Below are 14,619 nucleotides of genomic sequence, written 5' to 3' on the forward strand. Positions count from 1 at the left end.
CATCATCATCATGCTCGGGCCGGAACTTTGATATATAGATCTATACAAGAGATGAAACATTCTCGATTATATAGGCAGGTCCATGTCCTAGAAGTCTCAGTCCTTGACATCCGTTTATTCAGACATGTTGACCGCCGCTTTCAGGAAACATGTTGTTTGATCGTCGGACAACCAACAAAGTGTGTACCTCTATAGTAAATTCCCGCAACAGCCACTATGTCACACAAGGAGACAGCAATCAGGCGTGGCAACCCGGGCTCTCTTCAAGTTGAGACAGGATGAGGGTATCTCCGTCTACGCAAAACTTACCTCACGCTGACTATTGCTACAGTCTGTGATGCCGGTCCCAAATGTCAGCGTGGTTCGAGAACTCAAGAAAAAGCCTCACAGTTAGTGCTTTACCGCCAGAACTAGGACCTCCTCAGAGGTTCAATGCGATTCCAGAGCTCATGGTCTCTCCAAATGACACCTTATTGAGCTGCGTAATGGTCAACCCACCTTGCTGTTGTATACTCTTGGTGATATATGATTTTTTTTTTTTTTTTTTTTTTTTTTTTTTTTTTCATTATCTTTGGGCGCAAGATGCAACAAAAGGTACAGATGACACGATACTTCATCGTTCATATTAAACCTGGAGGCCAGCATGTTTTTGACATACTGGATAGGCTCGATCGACCTTCGGAGTATCAAAAAGACATCAATCGGAACCCTTATCATCACTTGAGGACGTTTTATGAATGAGGACGCAAGTATCGTAATGACACAACAAAGTACATGGCGGCCAACGAACACTTTTCGGGAAAGTCTGGTAATAGACAGATGATGCTTGTTTCACCAGTCTGAGTTGGGTGCCGCTGTCGACATCAGAGAACAACAGACTATGAGGTGCTCAAACGAAAATATACGAGCAGATGGTGGGACTATAGCCCAAGACAAGAGCCGCGATGTTACACCTAACCAGCATGGGAGATGCCGAATACAACCTAGTTCATATCATGAGCAAAAGGAATAACAATTTTTATCCAGTCGTTTACCTCCAGTAAATCTGCCTAGGAGAGAAAGACTGCATATCAACAATGGGGCAGCTCATGTACATCCCAGTTTGGAAATAAACCTCAACTCCGTCTATTGTGCGTACCCCTCTAGATCAGCCCCTATTACCAGAAAAAAAGGTGTAGCAATGAAGTTACAAGAGAAAGCCAATGGTAGGCAACGAACAAAGACAAAACAATCGAGCTACATAGGCCGGAACCATGTACATATATCGCCCACCAGTGTATGGTGGTGCCATAGACAAAGAATTTCCCCACCACAGCTCCTGTTTTTCTCTGACGGTTTAACAGACGTTCGACCATCGTCAACACCCAGCCGGTTGATCCAAGGTTTAGTGCTTGGCGGTAACCTTTTCACCGGTCACCTTCTCGACATAAGTCTTGGCCCTAGACAGTGACAAGATGTGGTTAGCTTTTAAAAATAGCGACAAACCATAATTCCATTTAGACTGGGATGGACATCGGAAAGGACTTACATATCACCCAGGGCTACCATGCAGACGGTTTGCCAGACACCAAGACCAATACGCGGCGCCACACCACGGTAGAGACCCTTGATACCGTTAGTCTGGTAGATGTACCTGAAGGTGTTGCCGACAGTCATCTTCTTGGGTCGGTTGGGGTCGTCCTTCTTGCTCTGCATCTCCACACGGATGACCTCGATGGGCTGGTTCCATGCGCTCAAGCCACCACCGAGGGAGGATGCGAGGATCTTCTCCCAGGCGCTCAGCTTCTCTCCGTGCTTCTTGCCGGTGAGGTCCCGGATACCCTGCTCTGCCAGACGAGAGAGACCGAAGCGCGAACCCCAGTTGGTCATCTGCCTGATTGCGACAGCGTTGACACCCTTGTTGATACCGCGGATACCCTCACGGCGGTAGATGTCCATGAAGGTGGCCCACGTGCCCTGGGGGGCCTGACCCGAGGCCGCCATCTTGTGCTTGGTGATCTCGACCGTCTTCATGCAAGTGCAGAAGCCCATGGTCGCGTAGGCCTGTGCCACACCACCCGTCACGCCACCAGCGATGCCACCTCCGAACTCAGACGCGCCGTATGAGCGGGCGTAGTATTCGGCTTCCGACGCTACGAAGAGCAGAACGGCTCCCTTGGTAGAGGCCTCAATCCAGGCCCAGGGGATGAGTCCTTGGTAAACTTGAGAATGCATCCAAGAGCATGTTAGCGCTTTGTCATATATACTCGTCGCTGGGAGGGGTAACACCCGAAATAAAGAGTAAAGCCTCAGGAAGTTACTTACAGCCGAGTACGCCACCGCGACCCCAAATACGTCCAAGGGCAGTTGTGAAGCCATCACCACGGTTGGCAGCCATCGTGGTCTTGACGACCTCGAGGGGCTGGCCCAGAGTGGTGACCTCGAACATGTTGAGACCAGCTCCCAGGAGCAAGTTGGAGAACTTGACGGGCTTCTTCTCCAGCTTCTCCAACGTGGGAGCAGGCGAGCCCGGAGGGACAACGACAGACATGACGGATAGGATTGTTTTAGGAAAGGGGCCTGACCAAGGCAGTAGGGCGCTTCTTCGCTGGATGAGGTGGGGGACTTTGGAGTCGGTCCAGTGTCGTGCGTGCGAACTGAATGGTTCTTATTGTTGCCTGACAGAAGCTGCGCTGATGCTCAAAGAGCTTTAAACAGATTCTGCAGCTGAATACAAAGTTGGCGCTGGCGGCGAGGATATTGTTGAACGTTACAGGATGATCTGTTGTCGAAAAGTTCACGTCAGCTCGAGATCTCGGACATCCAAGATCAATCAGTTCGGATCAATCATCCCTTTCGCAGCCGCTGAGGAGGTATTGTCCGGAAACTGTCGGCCGCCAGCTATACGCCACCCGATTGGCTAATCGCCAGGCACGCAAGGATGAGCTGCCCAATAGGAGAGCTCCAAGAACAATAGTGTCAGCTAAGGATACAGGTACTTACCGAGGTGGTCAATTGAACCCTTTGCTTGGCTTGTGATTTGCCTGGGATACAGCTTGCAACAGAGATGTCAAGCAGTAAAGTTTCGTCCGTGTCGGCTGTCGAGCTGCGAAATACTAATTGGACCGCAATTGCTTCTTTCTCAATACGAACCCTGAATTGGAAATGGACAAGATTGGATTCGATCTTGCTTCTTTCGGTTCAGGGACCGCCCACCGATAACCGGGCGATAACAACTGGGCGCTCAACAGGGCGGGCTTCCATCCCAACCATTGGGGTAGAATTTCCGGGGACCCGGACAACGGACTTGCACCCTCACCAGAACTACGGATACGGACAAGAAATTGGGGCTAGAAATTGCGCTCTGTGCCTTGCAAAGAACTTGATAATTCTTTCATGCGCCTAGCTCCAAATTACACAAACATCGTCGATCACTTTTAAAAAGCCAAGTGCTCAAACAAGTTCAACAATTTTGCATATGTACACACGGCCATGAGGAGGATTGTGCCAAGCAATCACTGAACCAAGCAAGCAAGCAAGCAATTGAGAGATATGCACATACACGCACTGAATTAAAAGATAACCTGGCCTGAATGACAAGATGTGCATCGTAGGTCGAATTCTACAGACTACCATGTTTCGCCAGCTGGAAGACATGGTACTTTGTTTAAAGTTTTCACAGAAAGCTTGTGTGGTCAAACTGCACTCACTTGCTCCAACGTTTTGCACAACTTCATATGCAGAAGAAAGATGAATACATTTTGTACAAAGATGTAATGGTATCGCGCAGACCTTAAACCCATAGAGAAATCAATCCACACAGACCGCTACAACTTATCATGGCAACTCTTTCATCCGAATTTTGAGCCTGACACCAATGTCGTCTCTTTTCCCACAAAACAAAAAAGTTGAAGCTTAGTCGTCTGAATAAAAAACAAACATAGACAAACAAGATTACATATTCTATCATCACCCACGCACAACCGTCACCGTTTAGGCGGCAGTCTTCTTGGCAATCTCGATCCACTTCTCAGTCGAGAAAGACTTGGGCCTGTATAGTTGTCAGTGCATGCTTGGGACAAAATATCCGGTATAACGTCAAATATGGCCTTAAAGACATACCTCTCAATGGGAGCACCGACGGCGCGGTCAATGATGAGCTGGGGAAGGACACCAATGGCACGCGAAACACCGAAGAGGACAGTGTAGTAGTTGGCCTCAGTCAAGCCGTAGTACTGCAGGAGAACACCGGAGTGGGCATCGACGTTGGGGAAGGGGTTCTTGGTCTTGCCGTGCTCAGTCAGGACACCAGGAGCAATCTTGTAGACCTGGCTGACAAGCTTGAACATGGGGTCGTTGGGCATTTTCTCTGAGGTGGGGATTTCACGTCAGTCATCGATATATACTCTCAAACAAGCGTCATAGTCAAAACTTACCCTGAGCGAAGACACGCTGAGCGGTGTAACGGGGGTCGGTCTTGCGGAGGACGGCGTGGCCGTAGCCAGGAACGACACGGCCAGAGTTGAGGGTCGACCACAGGTAGTCGGTGATGGACTTGTCGCTCAGGTCATCGCCAACAGACTTCTTCATCTCGGTAAGCCAGTTCAGCACCTCCTGGTTAGCCAGACCGTGCAGAGGACCAGCGAGACCGTTCATGCCAGCAGCAAGCGACAGGAAGGGCGAGCTGAGGGCAGAGCCGACAAGGTGGGTGGTGTGCGCGCTGACGTTGCCACCCTCGTGGTCGGTGTGAATAGTCAGGTAAAGACGGAGGAGCTCAACGAAGTCGGCGTTGTTGCCGAAACCGAGCTGGTTGGCGAAGTTGAACGAGTAGTCCTTGTCCTTCTGGACAGCGGCGACCTTGCCACCCTTGAAGACGTTCTGGTAGATGCGGGCAGCGATGGTGGGCAGCTTAGCGATCAGGTCCATCGAGTCCTCAAAGGTATATCCCCAGTACTCCTTCTTGTTGATACCCTTGGCGTAGGCCTTGGCGAACGAAGAGGTCTGCTCGAGGGCAGTGATGGCCATCGAGAACTGAGCCATGGGGTGCAGGTCGTTGGGGCAGCGGTCGATAAGCTCCTCGACGAACTTGGGAAGGTCGGAACGGGCAGCCCACTCGGCAGACAGGGCGCGAACCTGAGCCTCCGAGGGAACCTCACCGGTCAGGAGGAGCCAGAAAAGACCTGTTAAGCGGCTAGTCAGTCTATATTTCTGATACGCTCTGTGATGTACTCGTGTAACTCACCCTCAGGAAGAGGCTCCTTGCCGCCGGGCGCCTTGGGGAGGAGCTCCTGGCATTCTGGGATAGTCTTGCCGCGGAAGCGGATACCCTCCTCAGAGTCGAGGACGGATCCCTCCCAGACGAGGCACTTGATGCCACGGGCACCACCGTAAACCTGGTCGAGAGTGACCTTGTCAATGACCTTGGAACCGTGCTCCCTGTGGAAATCGTGATGATATTGTCAGCTACTGCCATACAAGCTTCTTTCGTACGTCTGGTCTCTGTTTTGACTAGGCGACTTACTTGCGCAGAGACTTAATCTCCTCGATCTTCTCTGGCAGAAGCTCAGCGAAGCGCTCCTTCAGGGTCTAGCCACAGTAAAGGAAGAGTCAGTAAGTTACGGAACAGTCGGAATGAGGTAAATTGATTATTACGTACCTGGGTCTTGGCCGAGTAGCATCGCATGCCGTTGAAAGCAGTCCTGCGGGCAGTGAACGCAGGAGCGCGGGCAGAGGCCCTGAAGGCAGAGCTGAGGCGCATAGCAGAGGCCATGATGGTTGATCTCGAGTGTACCGACACAATAGTAAGGAATGGTATCAGGAAACGCGGGCTATAGACAGATCAAACAATTGAAGAAAATGGTCGTTGGATAGAGGAGAGATGACGGAGAGATGAGGATGAATGTTGGGACAAAAAGTTTGAAGCTACAAAAAAACCGCAAAGAAAAACGTCTCCGCAGGTGCAGGAGCTTTGCCGGAATGACAGGGGGGGTCCGGCTTAGCGCCCGAACCTGGACTTGATTTCGCGACGTAGTGCACGAAGCTCGGACGCTAGTTTATGTAGAAGCGCCAGCTTGGTACGGATAGCTTGATGTTTTTGTTTGTTTATTCTCGGGACAGCGAGAAAAGAAACAAAAAAAAAGTAAGCTGATTACTACTAGTGGTAATTTGTACTTTCAATGCAGTCAAGTATTACAGCAGATGCTGATCTAATTGTTGGGACAGCGAAGGTAATGAAGTTCATGTCAGGTTCGTCTCGGGCGAGTGGAAGCTGGGCCCGCATCGTCATCATTGGAAGGTAAGGTACCTATCTCGGCGCTGATGTCACGTTTTTGCCAAAGATTTTTCTGCACTTGTAGGACCCTCGAGTTCAATTGGCGTATTGAAGGCTTATCTAGGCATAATTCCTGCTGAAACTAGGTTAAATTAAGCCATGCAAACTTGCTTTGAAGAATTTTTATGAGCTAACGATACCCTTTCTTGCCTTTCCTTGAGGCTGGAAATGACGGCCACCCTTAACTTTCCGTCCCCGAGGCATCCACACGGGAATAGCACGGATTCGGTTTTTTCCCGTCGCATGAATCCACAAAGTGGCTGGTTGCTAAGCTCATCATTACACGTGCTCGGGCACGTGAATCGAGTAGAGCTGAAATTTTAGCTAAAAGGCGGGGACCAAGGGCAACCATATGTGGGTTTCATCAAAGACCAGTTGCGTTTGAACCTGTCACGCTTCCCAAAATCCCCCATCTCCCTTCCCGTCGCCACTGCATTTCCAACCACGGCACATAGAAAATCATCCATCTTCCCCCGACAAACGACATCCACTTCTCGCGAAAACCTCGTAACGTAGGAGCGGTATTATCGTAATCGTCGCCATCGTATAATTTTGGATCAGTGATCTGCGGTGCGCGTGAATTTTCCGTCGTAACTTTACGCTTGGAAACGGCGTAGGAGACAGACACGCCACGCGACTTGAGCAGCGCAATCAAGCAAAGATGGCGTCGCCCGTAGCAGATTTGGAGGCGAACCTCATGGCCATGCAAGCCCTCAAACCACCAGGAGTATCTGGCTCAAAGATCAAAGAGATTACGGCGCTGTGCGTCGGAAACGTCAAGGTAAGCCTGGTGACACTGATTGAACTGATTCGTAGAATCGAATGATGCCCAGAAACTAACCACTTCATTCATTTTGTCCACTCCTCTTTAGTCCGAATCGGTCCTCATCCAGAAGCTCTTTACGCATTTCAAGCGTACACCCGGAACCCATAAGCTCGGTGTTCTCTACGTCGTAGACTCTGTAACACGAAAATGGATGGAACAGGCCAGGCAAACAGGCCAAGCAATCAGCAGCGCGGCCGATGACGGCACTTTTGCCGCTGGTGTGCATAGAGTGACCGAGTTGATGCCCTCGTTCATGAACGACATTCTGGGTTCTGCTCCAGATGATCAAAAGGTACGCAACGCAACGCAGCGAAACGCAGCATACGTGGAGAAGACGCATTCAGTAGCCAGTCGTCCAGGACACGCTTGTAGATGTCGCCCACTAGCTTTTGAGCCTGTGACCACAAGATGACAAGAGCATACCGCCCTGTTGACTGTCTACTCCTCAAATGCTCTGCACAAATCTTTCATCTTCATCTTCCTATTGTTGCTCCCTTCCCTTACCCCTACTTCACGCGCTCCCCCTCTGTATTTGCAACAATCGTAGATTGATCTAGCCTAACATCAAGGACCCTTCTGCTACTTCTCAGGAAAAAATACGTAAACTAGTCGACATTTGGGAAAAGGGACAAACTTTCCCGACGGTTATGTTGGAGGGTTGGAAGACCAAGCTGGACGCGCCAAGTAAGTCGAGGCCTTGCCCAGGATCTGATTGTGTTGCCTACCGTATGCTCCCGTGGAGGCCGAGTTTACTAACCAGCTCTTTGCGAGCTTCAGGGGTCTCAACCACTCCCCCAGGTAGCCCACCTCCTGGGGCTTTTGCTGCTATGATGAAGACTTCCAGCTCAGTAGCCCCTGCTCCACCACCAGCTATTCCTGACATCATGGAGACGTTGGCAAATCTTGCTCGTCAGAATGCATCGGCTGCTTCAAGTAATCCTAGTATTGCGGCCCCAGCGGCGACATCCGCACCTGCCCCGTATGTTACACCGGCAGCAGCGCCGGCCACAAGTAGCAGTTTGTTGCCTCAAGCACTTGCCGCTGCGGCAGGTCAGGCCCAAGGTGCTCCTGGAGCTATGCCTTTTGGATTTCCAACAACACAACAGCCGCCCGTAGCTGCACCACCTGCTCTGCCCTTCCAGTTTCCTGGACAGTATGGCGCAATGCCGCCGGTTCCTCCGTACATGCCACCTGCTCCTGCTGCCAGTAGTCAACAAAGCGGTTTCCCAGCGGCTCCTGCGCCACAGGACGACCCTAATGTTGCCGCGCAACAAGTGCTTCTGATTCAGACGCTACTATCCCAAGGCATCGCACCTGATATGGTCACGGCTATCGTACAGCAGCTTACAACTGGTACTGGTCACAACAACCCTGCTGTTCCTCCGCAATTCCAGGCCCCGACTGGAGCCGGAGGCTATGGCGTAGGAGCTTGGAATGCAAACATGAACCGGCCTTCTGAGTCACATGATAGAGATCGTCAGAGGTCGCCTGGAGGATACAGGGGTCGTTCTCGCTCGCGCTCTCCAGGCCGCAATCGCTGGGACCAAGGCTATGGAGCTAATGATCGGGACAACGGTGGCAGGGATAGCCACTCGGATTACCGTCAGCGTTCACCCCAGGGACGGAACGGAAATTCCCGCCGGCCATCAGAGCGTTACATTGAGTTTGACCCTTCGCTGCCTGAAAACAACATACGAGGTAAGAAATTTTCCTTGTCAAGCAAGTGTTCTTGGCCCTTTTCTCTCTTGACCCATGTCTAACAATCTTCCGCAACTACAGTTTTGAGCAGAACACTATTTATTGGAGGTGTAACATGCTCTGAAAGCGAGCTTCGTAGCATCTTCAGCAACTTTGGCGAGGTTCAGACTTGCATTGTCAACCGGGACAAGCGCCACGGCTTCGTGAAGATGTTGACGCGCAAGGACGCGGAAGCTGCTAAGGACGGCATGATGGAGTATCGAAGCCCAGATCACCACCTCAGAACGCGCTGGGGCGTTGGATTTGGTCCACGAGACTGCAGCGATTACGCCAAGGGCATCAGTGTCATCCCGATTCATAGGTTAACTGAGGCGGACAAGAAGTGGATGCTGACGGCGCCATTCGGCGGCACGGGTGGCAAACCTATCTCGACAGGCATGGTGGTTGAGGAACCGGATATTGAGATTGGCGCAGGTGTTTCGTCCAAGGCCATAAGTAGACGGATGCAGACCGACCGGGGCGGTATGCATGGTCCGAGGTCTTCACATCGCGGTGGACGGCAGTAGTCGTCAGGTGCTGAGCACTTTCAAGTTTCCTCCCTGTTTGGAATTATATACATTATGGATGGGCCTTTCTGGTTTGGGGCGTCGGTATCGGACAACCAAGATTAATACCCAGTATTCGAATTGATATTTAGTAATTACTTTAATTCTTGCGGTATATTTTTTGCACCCAATTCTGAGAACTTTTCCATGCTATTCACGTTGTCTCGTGGTTCTTAATTTCATACAAGTTCTGCCTGACGTTGATGCAACTCTTTGTGACGCGTGTTCCGAAAGAAGTGATTGATGGGAACAGTTTTTGCATTACCTTGATTTTTGTGCATTCTGCAGTTCTGCAAAACTCTTTGTGTTCCTCTGCACAACCTCACAAAAAGTGTCAAGGTTAACAATCACGCACCATGATAACAGGTCAGCTCCTTTTTACGTACAATACCATGTCAGCTTTTTTTTTTTTCCTCTGTAAGATGCGCCTTCCCTCCGTCGCTGCTATCAAGAAATCCTGGCCTTCCCCAGTCTGTCACCGAACACGGGACTGAAGAAAAAAGAAAGAAAAAACCAGTCACGAGAAACCGGGGAACAGAGTGAGTGGCGTCCTCGCTCCCATTAGCTACTTACGTCTTTGTACTTTTGACAGCCCATACCGGAGGTTTATTAGGCTTTTTTTTATGAAATGTGGCGGGCATAGCGCCAGAAGCTGACGACCTAAATCTGTATGCCTTGTCGACTCGGGAATAAAACATCGGTGATTGAGTTGGCTAAAGATCTCATGTGAGCAATGAAAGGGCCGTTGACAACCGGTGAGTTGACGAGGAAAAAGAAATGGCGTCACACGGATGCAGATCGGCTACTTGGTTGCGTGACGAGAACTGGGCTAGACCTAGATTAGTATGTAAAGTTGTTAGCTTTCCGATTGTTGGTCTGGGGGGCAGCATAACTGTTTGCATATGCATATAAATTTGATTGATAAGGGAAGACAGCGAAAGAGACAAAGCTGAGTTCAACTTAAAATTTAAAAAAACAGAAAATCGTAAAGGCTGGCAACCCTGGTTTAACTCGCGGGGGTTGGTAAAACGAAGGATCCAACAAGATACCACCCAAGGATGACCAAGATGTATGTCTAACTCTTTTGTCTTCTGGCTAAATGGTGTGGACAAATAGCATATCAGCACAGCGACGTGGGGGTGGAATTCAGCCTCCAGGAAGCTAGTGCTCACGGCTGAACTTGTCTGGTAAATCCAACCCTGGTAGGGCTTTTCACAGATAGATTAAATTTTCTAGAAGCACGATAGAAGGGATGCGGGCGAGACGGTGCCAACAACCGAGGGAATATTAGATAGTCATAACAAAACAGTCTCTCTACCTACTACACCCACGCTCTTCTTTGTCACCCATCAGATCCAACAGGCCTGCAAAACGATCCATCACAGACCCCCCCGGTCCTCGCAATGATACCGTATCTCTCACAAACAAAGTGAAATCCCGGGGAATCTTAACCAGTTTATTTTGTGTTTTGAACAGACTTCTCAGCCTTGGCAGTGCATTGCTGTCGTCTGTGAGCTTGATGGAACGTTGTACTTGTGTAAGGCTTGGCACGCGAGGCAGAGCAATTCTTGTGAAGCAACGTGAAACCGCCGTCGCCGCGGCGCCTGGTTGCCCTTGTCCTTGTGTGTCTGGCTTGTGGACAGAGATACCTCGCCAATCGTCGCCTCGCTACTTTTAGGTGCGAGTGCCAATCCCGACGTGGTCCTGCTTAGTGGTGAGCTATAGGCTATGGAGCGGTAAGGACTGTCGGGGATCTCGGCCAATGGCACTTTATTTCTTCTCGCAGCCCTTGCTGTGCCGTATAAAAGTCTGGCAATGTGGTAGTATAGTGCTCTAAAAATGTGTGGTATTACTGCCGACGTCTTTGTTGGGTGCACAGTAGACAAGATTGTCGCTTCGCGGCACTTATTGGGCTTCCCCCCGAACGCCACAAGAACTCAAGTCTGGATCCCACCGCAGTGAATTAATCGAATACGACCGAAGTACGTTGAGTGTGACCATGAATTCAGTCGGTCTGTATCATTTCCATTCTTAAAAAAATCTCGGCCCGGCAAATCAATCTTGCCAGTGTCGCATGCATGTTTATGAACATGACGATGCGGCTTGCAGACATAAACTTGGCTCACTGGCATCGGCAGCAGAATATGTCTGCGGGGCGCCTAACCGTCAAGATTGGCGGTCACCAGTACGCACGAAATGCCCATAAAGCAATGGCGAGCCTCCATCGTGATAGTTGTCAACTGACATGCTGCAGTTTCCCACGGAGAACAAAATCGGACATGTCCCGGCAGTTGGTTCAACCCCCACGTTGGCGGACGCCATGATATACCCAGGGATTCATACCGATGAGCCTGCATTGAATGGACTCATCGCACTGATATGGGATTACAACCACACAATAGAATTGCGACTGGTCTGCTGATATTGGCTTAATCCCACATGTCGAATCAGGCCTCTAGCACTGCCTTCCCCTCTCCCCGAACCCGCGAAGAGCGTCTATGACTGATGGTTGGCTCACGGCAGACTCGATGTCATTGGATGTTCGTATAGAGTCATGTTCGGTGGCTTGGGTGGGGATTTGGGTTGGCCAGTTCTGGTCGATAACGGGGCCGTCGGGGTGTTTGCAGGGAAACCGACGGCATTACACTTTGTAAAAATTTTGCCATGAGTGGTGAGTCGTACCGCTGTATGTCCCCGCGATTGTCGGGATTGAGGGCGCCTCGGCGTCATTTCGCAGTAAATTCCTCTGGCGCATATGAGCGAGAAGGAACATGAGGGGAACGGGAATCGTTGACCTGTTCGTCTGTACGCCCGTCATTTCAAAATCGGATGACAGCTGCTGGCAGATGCAGGCGGAGTACATACATAACTTTTCATGACACTCTGCACCGCCCCGGTATGTACCATAGTATGTACCTGTGGGGGGTAGTCTAGAACTAGGTAGACTATGCCAGATTGGAGTCTTTTTGTTGGAGAAGTCAACCTGACAGGGGAGTTAATCGGCCCTGGTTCGGTGAGAGATGGAGGGAAAAAAAACACCTTTCCCTTCTCTGAAACACCAATTAGGGGGCAGCATGGTTGCAACCCATACAAGCCAGTCAACCAGTCTTGCCAGTGTGGGCTTTGGTGGGCTGGATAGATGGAGGGGTCTGGTCCAGCTTTCAAGGGTTTCCCATTGATGATGTGATTAATGGTGGGGGTAAAAGGGAAAAATGTTGTACCCTTGGCTGCGTGCCAGTGGAGTCCATATTTTTTTTTCTTTTCCTTGTGCATCTTTCCCCACCTACTCCCCCAAGAGAACCTAGGCGCAGGACTGGCCTTGGCTGGCTTCGAATGGCAAAAATCGTGACGGAGATGGGCCTGCCGCAAATGCATCACCGATGCACCCCACCCTTCAGTGGAGAAATGTTACTGAATGGAGTGACCTGCAGTTTATGGGTTGCAGCGCACCAATTGACTGGTAGAAATAGCCCCACGGTGGACTCGAGGGGGGCACGATAGCCGACGTTACGGGTGGACGGGGGTGAATAAGAATGATGACATGGCAATATCCCGGTGGTATGGTTACTGTGAGTGTGAATGTTCTTTGATATGCGAATTAAACAAAAGAACATTTTACGAGATGGAGGGAGGCAATGGGAATGTGACGGTTTTGCTAGACTAGTATAGGGCAAGCTTGATTGATAAAGGAAGAATTTTTCAGTTGGGTGTCTGTAATAGTAGCAGCACGTGGGCAACCATTAGACCGTCATCGCCATCAGAGCTGGCCCATCGGAACTTTTCGAATTGGGCAAGTCCTCGGCCGACCCCGGGGGTTGCAATGCGTTTGCACCTGTCGAAAGTAGTCGAAGTATGGTAAAGTTGAAGAGATTTTGACGGCCCGACCTGTACCGACTAAAGTATTGGCTGTCTGTCTCTCTAACACCTCGCCATTTCCGTAGGAGAAAATTCTTAAGCATCCACACACACTTCTGAATTTGGACTGTACACCACCAACAAACAGTCATCCCCCTATTTCAAGTCGGGAAACACCGGCGGTTGTCGGACAAACGGCTTGGCATATTTCAGCGTACAACTGATCCCGGATCAGTTACTTGGTTGATCGAGCATCTAATTGTTGCACATGAACCAAGTATCCCAGGCACAACGCTACAGTAAAGTACCGACTACCGCCGGCTGGATACTACAGTAGAGATCATGTAGCCGCCAGGCACAGAAAGTCACGCGGCCGCACACGATTGCGTACTTGGGCGGGACAAATCCTAACCGCTGTGTTCTCTTAGACCCGGATGTACCCGCCTTGTATTGAGTAGCGTGAGGCAAGGCGTTGAACACAAACCACCCCAGTTTTCCAGCCAGCCTTGGATGCAAGCGAACAAGAGGCTTGGCATGGGATGGCACTCGGCTCTGTTTCCATGGATGGATGCAATGCTGGGGTTTCCCAATTCCGATCACTGTTCCATCCTTCCATTCCATCCCACGCATCCCGTGTCCTGTCACCATGCATTCATTTCTCGTTTCTCACTAGCCCAGCTTGCCCAGGTGGTAATCCTACTACTGTACGATACATGCTATAGGCTGCGTTGCACACCAACCATACCATTATCCTACCTACCTAACAAGGCTTGCCCATTTACAAGTGCCTAGATTGGTAGGTAAGGTAGGTAGGTAGGTAGGTACTTGTAGGTGAACACGCCATTCAAGGTGTATCGCGGTTACTACACCAAGCCGCTCCAGTCGTAGCTTATGTATATAGCACATGCCTTCCTTGGTGGTTTTTTTTTTTAAAAGAACTTGTTCTGCTCCCTTTTCTTCTAGCTCTTCCTCCTTCTCTACCTATTACTCATCGAACCAAGTTCATCCAACTACCCACCTGTTTTGCCCCCCTTCCCGCCTCGGTTCAGCCCAAAACCGGTTCTATTTCTGAGATGCCGGGCTGTGACGATCCTCCCCGCGGGTACCTAGTCTAGGTAGTCTAGCCCTCCGCGGGCAGAGTCAGACCAGCCTGAGAAACATCGATCAATCAATTATCCTGCCGCCCACAAGCTCGACGTCACGGCCTCTTGACCAGAGGATAAAAAATTAAAAAATTTGTTGAAACCAAGCCGAGATCGAGCAGTGCATCCTCATCTGCCTTTCATTTCTTTTTTTACGAGAAAATATAGAAAGAAAAAACCCAT

The 14,619-nt window shown here is 50.3% G+C and overlaps 3 protein-coding genes across 3 annotated transcripts; 2 read left to right on the plus strand and 1 right to left on the minus strand.

The window, feature by feature from the left end:
- Window positions 1–999: 999 nt before the first annotated feature.
- PgNI_07618 (uncharacterized protein) lies at window positions 1,000–6,147 on the minus strand. The gene is made up of 9 exons (XM_031127628.1): window positions 5,636–6,147; window positions 5,501–5,565; window positions 5,222–5,415; window positions 4,416–5,159; window positions 4,102–4,348; window positions 2,983–4,030; window positions 2,305–2,761; window positions 1,529–2,201; window positions 1,000–1,439 (listed from the first exon to the last, which is right to left on the minus strand). Exons 1-6 carry the CDS (start codon window positions 5,747–5,749, stop codon window positions 3,973–3,975), a joined length of 1,422 nt encoding a protein of 473 aa, XP_030981706.1. The 5' UTR covers window positions 5,750–6,147; the 3' UTR covers window positions 1,000–1,439; window positions 1,529–2,201; window positions 2,305–2,761; window positions 2,983–3,972.
- A 550-nt stretch (window positions 6,148–6,697) lies between these two features.
- On the plus strand, window positions 6,698–10,553 carry PgNI_07619 (uncharacterized protein). Its single transcript, XM_031127629.1, has 6 exons — window positions 6,698–7,091; window positions 7,183–7,428; window positions 7,694–7,820; window positions 7,935–8,834; window positions 8,916–9,810; window positions 10,005–10,553. Exons 1-5 carry the CDS (start codon window positions 6,972–6,974, stop codon window positions 9,398–9,400), a joined length of 1,878 nt encoding a protein of 625 aa, XP_030981705.1. The 5' UTR covers window positions 6,698–6,971; the 3' UTR covers window positions 9,401–9,810; window positions 10,005–10,553.
- A 725-nt stretch (window positions 10,554–11,278) lies between these two features.
- Window positions 11,279–11,669, plus strand: PgNI_07620 (uncharacterized protein; the record flags this gene model as incomplete). Its single annotated transcript, XM_031127630.1, has 3 exons — window positions 11,279–11,397; window positions 11,508–11,624; window positions 11,648–11,669. 3 exons carry the CDS (start codon window positions 11,279–11,281, stop codon window positions 11,667–11,669), a joined length of 258 nt encoding a protein of 85 aa, XP_030981031.1.
- Between the last annotated feature and the right edge of the window lie 2,950 nt (window positions 11,670–14,619).

This window comes from Pyricularia grisea, assembly GCF_004355905.1.
Source record: "Pyricularia grisea strain NI907 chromosome Unknown Pyricularia_grisea_NI907_Scaffold_4, whole genome shotgun sequence".
Lineage (NCBI taxonomy): Eukaryota > Fungi > Ascomycota > Sordariomycetes > Magnaporthales > Pyriculariaceae > Pyricularia > Pyricularia grisea.

Coding starts and splice junctions, on each gene's coding strand:
- PgNI_07618 (XM_031127628.1), bottom strand. CDS start 5,749: ATGGCCTCTGCTATGCGCCTCAGCTCTGCCTTCAGGGCCTCTGCCCGC. Junction 5,160..5,221: donor CAAGGAGCCTCTTCCTGAGG/GTGAGTTACACG, acceptor GCCGCTTAACAG/GTCTTTTCTGGCTCCTCCTG. Junction 4,031..4,101: donor GTCGGTGCTCCCATTGAGAG/GTATGTCTTTAA, acceptor ACAACTATACAG/GCCCAAGTCTTTCTCGACTG.
- PgNI_07619 (XM_031127629.1), top strand. CDS start 6,972: ATGGCGTCGCCCGTAGCAGATTTGGAGGCGAACCTCATGGCCATGCAA. Junction 7,092..7,182: donor TGTGCGTCGGAAACGTCAAG/GTAAGCCTGGTG, acceptor ACTCCTCTTTAG/TCCGAATCGGTCCTCATCCA. Junction 8,835..8,915: donor GCCTGAAAACAACATACGAG/GTAAGAAATTTT, acceptor CCGCAACTACAG/TTTTGAGCAGAACACTATTT.